Source organism: Protomyctophum bolini (genome assembly GCF_963924005.1).
Source record: "Protomyctophum bolini genome assembly, chromosome: 5".
NCBI classification, from domain to species: domain Eukaryota; kingdom Metazoa; phylum Chordata; class Actinopteri; order Myctophiformes; family Myctophidae; genus Protomyctophum; species Protomyctophum bolini.
Genome location: NC_137866.1, coordinates 25,273,410 through 25,281,473, shown reverse-complemented (window position 1 = coordinate 25,281,473; position 8,064 = coordinate 25,273,410). Strand labels below are relative to the sequence as shown.

The window sequence follows — 8,064 nt, the reverse complement described above, 5'->3', positions numbered from 1 at the left end:
AGGGTTTCAATCTGACTAGCTCTCTCTCTCTCTCTCTCTCTCTCTCTCCCCCACCTCCCTTGTCTCTCTGCTCACTATCGAAAGAAAGCAGAAATACCTAAAAATTATCTTTAAGAAATTATCACATGAAATTTGAGTCAGCATTTCCAGAAGCTGCATGATAAAATACAAAGCAAGCATATTTTTGCTTGGAAAATTTGAACCAACTAGATCAGACAGAAATGAATAGTCTCTGGCTGCATCAAATCTTACAATAAATGGAATCTCTATGTACGCATGTACAGTACACGTCTGTAAAACCACGTATCTTGAATGAGAAGGTATCTTGAATGGCATACGTTAGTCCGACATACCAATAGTCTGATATACGTGGCTGGTTAAGACTCACCCGTGGCTCTGACATACGTGGCCACTTAAGACACATACAGTACTACAGTACATAGCCAGTTAAGACTGGCCACGGGTGGCATTTCTTCCCAACCCACAAATATGACGAGAGAGTAAAATGGTTGCTGACTGTGAATATAGTCTGGCAACCCCAGTCTAAGCTTGATTTGGCGAATTCCCCACACATGCCATTTGATTACTTTATAGTAAGTCTACTTTCCACAATCAGTTTGAAATCTTCAAATTCTTCTCTACACATTATCCACAGAGGTTTACTGCACACGGTCACTTTCCAGAACCAATCCCATATATGGGCATGCCCAAATGTGGTCATTTACTGATAATAACATCAGGGATATCCACGGGCATAAAAGGAACAAAGACAGACAGACAGATAGAGATATGTCCATATATGGGCACAAAAGGGACAGACAGACGGTTACAACGGTTACTCAACGGGTCTCTAACAACAGGTATAACGAGTATTGCATAACCAGGTGGGGCAATTAAGGATCCCCTTTTTGCATCGTTCCGGAGTAGTTCGGTGCCCAACGGGCACCTGTCTGGTTCTTTAAAGATGGAGTGCCACAATTTTTTTCCACCCTAAAACATGATCATCAGGTAATATTATTATAATATAATGTGGATAAGCCCACCAGTTCATTAAGTATGCCTGGTTTGCCTGGTGGGTGATGATGGGTGGTGATCCACCTGAACTGAAGCCACAGCTGCAGTTGTATGATAAAGGGGGAGGGGTTAGGGGAGGGGCTGATAGTGTGATGTCACTATATTACTGTTTATTTCATTGGCCCGTTTGACTGTCAAGGGTTCAGCCTCCAGGAAGAAACCCTAAATACAAAGTTAATACACAATTGCACATAAAACCGACTCAAGGGTGTCTAATGAAGTACTGTCACCTCATAGACACATGAAAAACTGGAAAAATACAAAAAATGTGGCACTCCATTCATAATAGCCCACAATACACTCAACTCACGCACGTAACTCAATCATATTCACTGGCTGGAATGCACGCAGGCACGCACGCACGCTACGCACGCATGCACTCACGCACGCACACACACACACGCACGCACGCACGCACGCACGCACGCACGCACGCACGCACGCACACACACACACACACACACACACACACACACACACAGTACAGAAACTACAGATGGCTCTAGTCATAGCAGCAAGGGGGCTCTTGCCTGGTGTTTAATGAGGTTTTTGTGCATGTTTTGTGCATCCCCTCCCCTTAAAGTCCCAGCAGGCCACTCAGCAGAACTCAGCCAGATAGAGAGGGAGAGGGAAAAGGCTGCTGAGGAGAGGGAAACAAACGGTATGCTGTAGGAGGGAATCTCCTCTACTCTGGAGGGAAAACAACAGTGGAAACCACATACGGAATAAAGCATTGACCTTGTTCTCACTAGGGCTGTAACTACTAGACCATACAAAGGAGGTATTTACAAATACATCTAATAAATATGGTAATCCCAACAGAAATTCAGCCAGCAGTCAAAGATATTTTGATTCATAATATGCAACAAAGTGAAACATTAACAATAAAGTTAAATGTTTATGATACATATGGTAACTGAACTGGTTGTTCGATTATTTGATCTATTCAAACACAACAAAGATCCATGACAAAACACCTAGTGACAACTCAAGCTCTTTTCCATCATGTTGACATTAAGTCCTCATAGGCATCCAAAATGAGCCAAATCCTGATTTTCAAACATATGGCATGACAAACCAGACTTAAATTAAACTAACTAAACTGAACATAACCATGGAGATATATATTGTCAAGTAATAAATGAATCTATACCTAAAGTTAAACTATTGAATCAATCAATGTACTTTGCAGATGCCCTTTAGAGATAACTCATATACTGTATAACTTGAAATATGAGGCCAAAATACAAAGGAAACAAGCAGATCGGAATCTGAATGAGACCAAAAACAATACGAACCACGCGTCTTCCTGCTCGTGTTTCTACTGTACTATCATATTGTCATTCACGTACCTGGTGTGACAGCTGTCTGGTTGGTTATCCAACATAAATGCACACTGAAAACTTGACACACTTGTCACAATCAAGTCACGTTCAAACAAACAAGACAACAAGGGATCTAAAATCTGAGTTCACGTGTTTATATATTATGTTCCTACCATGTGATTATCGTTCATATCCCTCATGTGGTAGACATCCATGCAGACCTCTGTGGCGTTGCAGTGGCTCCCTGGGGTGCTGGTAGAAGGCACTGGGCGGTCGCCTGTCTGGGTCCCTGGGGGAAGCTCATAGTACGTGCTGTCCGGTTCCCTAGAGACGGAGAAAACACCAGAGATGTATGTATGTTGGCTAAAATCCATTTGTCTTTTCTATAATAATTATAATTATTATATACTGGATCAGGGGTAGTGCTGAACAATTCGTCCACAAAATCAAATAAAAATCACAATATATTAACTACTACAATTTTCCAAATTGTAAAAGTTGCAATTAATTGCATAAGACAGAGAGATCTAAAATATCTTGGCTTACTGTCTCAAGGTCATGATTTCAATTTGACATTTTCTTAACTTTCCTAGAAGCCTTTGGTTTCCATAAATTTCAGCCTACTGTATGCAAATCAACTAGTCGAGCCTATCCTATCCTGGGTAAATCAACACAGTGAACATTATGCTGCCTTTATTTTTGTCAATCTGAGCCGATCTACAATCAATTAAGCAAATCTACAAGATCACAGCGTTGGCAAGGAGGACAGGACACGTCTGCGCGATCTACAGGCGTTGTGAGCTTGTAGATTTGCTATTTTCTGCAAAGGTTTTCCCCCGAATACGGATGCTGTGGTTAGCGGTTAAATGTAAATGTATAAATGTTGACAGTATCTAATGTGGCAATTACTAAATTGAAGCAAATTGAAGCAAAATAGAGGTTATGCGGCACATGCATAAAGTGAGTGGCAAAGTGAGTAGCAAAGTGAGTTTAACATACTTTTAATGCAAGGACTTTTCTATTTGGACTATGGGCTGTCAAGGCCAGAAAGTAGTTTATTGCCACTCAGTAGACCTTCCCGCTTAACTTCCAGGTATGATGATGATGTCACGTGCATACCCTCAATAGTGTCTGAATCGCACTGAGATATTTTTCCCAATATGGCATTGGTGTGTAGGTCTTGGTGGCATGTGCGTGCATTATCCTTCACTCACAAAGAACTCCACAGGTTCTCAAAGTGGCCTCCTTCATCAGTAGTGGTGGATTGAGACATTTTAGAGGGTGGGTAGTCTGATGAGGGGTAGATCACTCTGTAGACACACACACACACACACACACACACACACACACACACACACACACACACACACACACACACACACGGTCAGTACATATAGCCCAGACAGACAGACAGACAGACAGACAGACAGACAACACAAAAACATGGAAAGGAACAATCAAGTTAAATGTAAACCAGTCCAAACTGCATGATATATTATGGACAGTAAACTAAGGTAGGCCTACTTTGGTTAACTTTGACATAATGTACACCCACTCACGCACGCACGCACACACACACACACACACACACACACACACACACACACACACACACACACACACACACACACACACAGAGAGAGAGAGATTAGACACATGCATTTGATATTTTGATTTGTCCACACCACAGTGTCGGCTACACGAGCTGCAGGCTCCGTTTTCTCCAGGTGTGATCACTATAGTGTTAAACCAGATAGATGTCAGGGGAGCTGGGCATGTCCAAACCTGCCTAACGCATCACCCATCTCACCCCTAGAGGGAGGTGTGTGTGCCATGTGGCCTCAATCGACAATATTCCTTCCTCTTTGCCCCTCTCACAGAACATCGTACCAAATTTATCTTCTTTCTTCTCCCAACAAGGAACCAAAATAACCGAATTCTTCCATTTTCAAAGCTCAAAATACATATGTAAGCCATATCCTTATATCTAAACCACAGAGTAGGCCTATTCCTGTTACTCTCCAGATCCAATTTGTTCTGGACACAACACACAATTAAGAGCAACTATATGACTATCGACACAACAGTAACAAACACTCTTTATACTTTGTAAAAACTTCAATATGAGCAGATATGCTAATTAGGTTAGGCCTAAATTATTGTCAGGTGTGCACATTACCGGTATGAAACAAATGAAGTTCTGCCTGTTGGGCTGAAATTTATAGGCCTATTATATTCTGACTTGGCTCTTGTTCACAATTGTAAAATAAAAAACAATCATCAAAATAACAATAATGTATTTTGTGATATTATAATGCATTCAACTATCACTGTTATGTTTCATAACATTTCAAGCATGTGTAGACAATTTTAGACTTGCCTGGAACATATAGGCGATCGATGTAGGATATCAAAGACAATACCAGCCGATTGGGTCGAATACACAGATTTCCATAAATCCACCAAGTTGTTAGAAAAACTGTCGACATATTAGACCCAGCGTCGTACCATAAGGGAGGCTGAGCAGTGCCCGTCCACAACGCGTCACATCTCCTTAGTAACCCCTTTCAAAAAGAAACTGTGGCAAAGGTGCATGGGTTTAAAAGACGCAGACGCATAGGCAACACAATTGTAGTCTAGTCTAGCCTATACTCATTTTACATACCATGCATGATGATGCATGCGCAAACGATTGCATGTGTGGTTTGAACATATATTAATTTAAATTAAAATGGTTAGGCTATATCTCGCCCATAACATAATATAAACTGAATTACTGAACTTTTTTTTATTTTAGTCTGTTCTGGATCGATTGACGATAAGCTAATCTATAGAGTGTGATATAGGCTTTACTGTTGTTATTGTTGAGGGAGAGTTGTTTGTTTTCATATGCTCCCTATGACCTATCGGAAGACATGGGGTATTCGGTCTGCTGTAAGTTACAACTTACAACATACTTTTGGATATATACAAATAGGCCTACATCAATCAAAACGACGCACAAGACAAATGCATGCACGCGTATGGCCTATATGCACTGAAACGCACTGCACGCCTATACACCGTCCCTCCCATATAATATTTACAATTACGCAAAAGAGCGAGCGACAGTGCATGGCACAAATATTAATTCAGATTAGCCTATAACGGTCTCTGGAGCAGCTGCGCATAGGTTCCCGCTATTCCCGTGGTGGCTGCCGCCTCTAGAGTTAAGAGATGCACTGCAGTCTCCAATGAAGCTAATTGAGATTCCACCTGGACACAGCTCCAAATAGTCCATGTTTTCAACTAGCAAGTGCTAGTCAAGATAAAGTTAGGGCTGGTTGAGGAAAATACAAAATACCTATCTAAAATCCGTTTAGAATATATAGGCTGCATGGCTATATGCCCAGATAGGCCTATACTCCTTTGTATTTTCCTCAACATGCAGTAGTTTCAGATAAGGCCGGGCCCAGGCAAATTCACGAAAGAAATCGAAACTCATGCTTAATGATTTTCACCTGCTCTATAGCAGGCATATAATATATCTACTCCAAGTCACAAGCACCCATGGCAACATACAGACTATTCCCACGGGCCATTTACTCCAAGACAAGACAACACACACAGACACGTTCAGTACCAGTTGATAAAAAAACTGCTTAAAGAATTGCCAGTGGGTGCCTAAGCTCTCAGGCACTCCCGGAGTTGACGCCCTTGAATGCATCTCAGCACTCAGCTTACCAGCATTTAGCCCCCAAAATATACATGCCTGTGAAATGTATTGACAAAAACAAAAACCTCAAGAATATCTAGCCCAGTCTCTCTCTCTCTCTCTCTCTCTCTCTCTCTCTCTCTCTCTCTCTCTCTCTCTCTCTCTCTCTCTCTAATAATTATTATTAATAATAATAATAATAATTATTATTATTATTGTTATTATTATTATTATTATTTAGTATTGGCCTGTGGCCTCACTGCTACTGCCTGCAAGGTGGTGATAGGATTTCTTTTAAATGTAGGCCTAGATTACACCATATATCATATAGCATATCATTATAGCCAACCTTATTTATTTCCCCCAACTTATAATAAAGTTTTGTTGTCAGAAAACTTGAAATGCATATAGGCGGCGGCCTAATATAGGCTGCTTTACAATTATAATCACTGAATCAAATGCTGATTTTATTTCATTGTTTAGCCCATTTTTGAGGGCCCCTCCTATATACAGATTTAATGTTTGTTTTTAGTTCAATGTTTGTTTTAAAAACGCCATTAACAATAAAGATAATTTGTTTGTTTTGTCTCAAAATTTGTTTTACATCATCATTACATCGCCTAATCATAGCTGTAAGAGGATAAGAGCGCCCCTCACTTCACAAGGGTGTGATTTCTTTATTATTTATTATTTTTTTATTTATAGTTTTAGCACATTGACAATAATAGCTATAGCTAGCGAACACACCCACAACATGGTATTATAAACGGGCAAAACAATGAACGATTAAAACATAATTGTATAAATCGCTGTATGCATGCAGGTAAGCCAAACAGCGCCATGCCATTTTAAAGCAATTTTCTTGATTGATTCGATTGATTTTTGCCAAATAAATATTATTTTATTTTCCTATAGGCTACCGTGAATGTGTCCATACGCCAACTTCGCCAAGAACAAATAAAGGCCATTGTGACATGAATTAATAGCCTTTAAATTACCCCTACTACAGCATGTAAATGAATAAAAAACACTTACCCCAAATCTATTGTGATCCCAATCGAAATGCTATGGAATTACACTGCAGGTGCAGAACACTTGTGCTTCAGTGCTTGTGTAATCTAACGTGCCAAAGTGTCCCTCCATGAAAATCGACCGACATCTGAACTTTGATAATAACTTTTAGAAATGATCGACTTTTCGAAGAATAACCGATAAATTGCTATATGTTGAAGGTGAAAGTGACATTTGCCTGCTACTCGGGGAAGTGTGAGCTTTGCTGAAGCGGACTAGAGATCCTGCGCTGCATGCGAACAGCTGGGAGGAGGTCGCCGCGGTTTGTAGGCACATGAGCGGGAAACCTTTCCCTGCTCTAGACTCTCACGGACAGGTGCCTATATCGGCCTATAAGGCAGCTGTGCAGTTAGAAGAAGGCTATGAAAATGTATATATAATATTTCGAAATATAAAATATGTCCCCAACAAATTGGGCTATGGCCTCCCTCTTTTTTTGGGGACATGTTTTTTTTAAAAGATTATGGTGGATACAGGGTATAAATACTATGATGCTTTGAAGCATATTTTACTAGTTTAGTTTAGTTTATTTTGGTCATTTTATTCTCACTTAATTTGGTTGGTGATGGGTGTGGGCACCGCATTGACGCTCCATTATTGGTGTTGTTTATTGCGTATTTATTATTTGAAATTGTATTGTGATTTGCTGCACTGAATAACTATATACACATTTTAAACTTATGAGCTCGTTTGGTTTGGACATTAATCATTTTATCATTGTTTGTGCGTGAGAGAGAGAGAGAGAGAGAGAGAGAGAGAGAGAGTGAGTGAGAGAGAGAGAGAGAGAGAGAGAGAGCGAGACACATTAATAGTCTACTTATCATCAGATCATTCTGCATAGTTAGAAATTAGATTTAATACTTTTGGTACATAAGTGGGAGTCCGAGTAGTCTACTTACA

The 8,064-nt window shown here is 40.2% G+C and overlaps 1 protein-coding gene across 3 annotated transcripts in view; it reads right to left on the bottom strand.

Annotated features, from left to right (window-relative positions):
- tp73 (tumor protein p73) overlaps positions 1 to 8,064 on the bottom strand; it is a gene marked incomplete at its 3' end in the record, with an annotated part of 52,267 nt that overhangs the window by 39,750 nt on the left and 4,453 nt on the right. For all 3 annotated transcript variants that reach the window (XM_080763482.1, XM_080763479.1, XM_080763478.1), the window contains exons 2-3: positions 3,614 to 3,709; positions 2,573 to 2,723 (exon numbers count right to left, since the gene is read on the bottom strand). In XM_080763482.1, the coding sequence (XP_080619608.1) occupies positions 2,573 to 2,723; positions 3,614 to 3,709 (247 nt within the window). The remainder of the gene's footprint in view (positions 1 to 2,572; positions 2,724 to 3,613; positions 3,710 to 8,064) is intronic.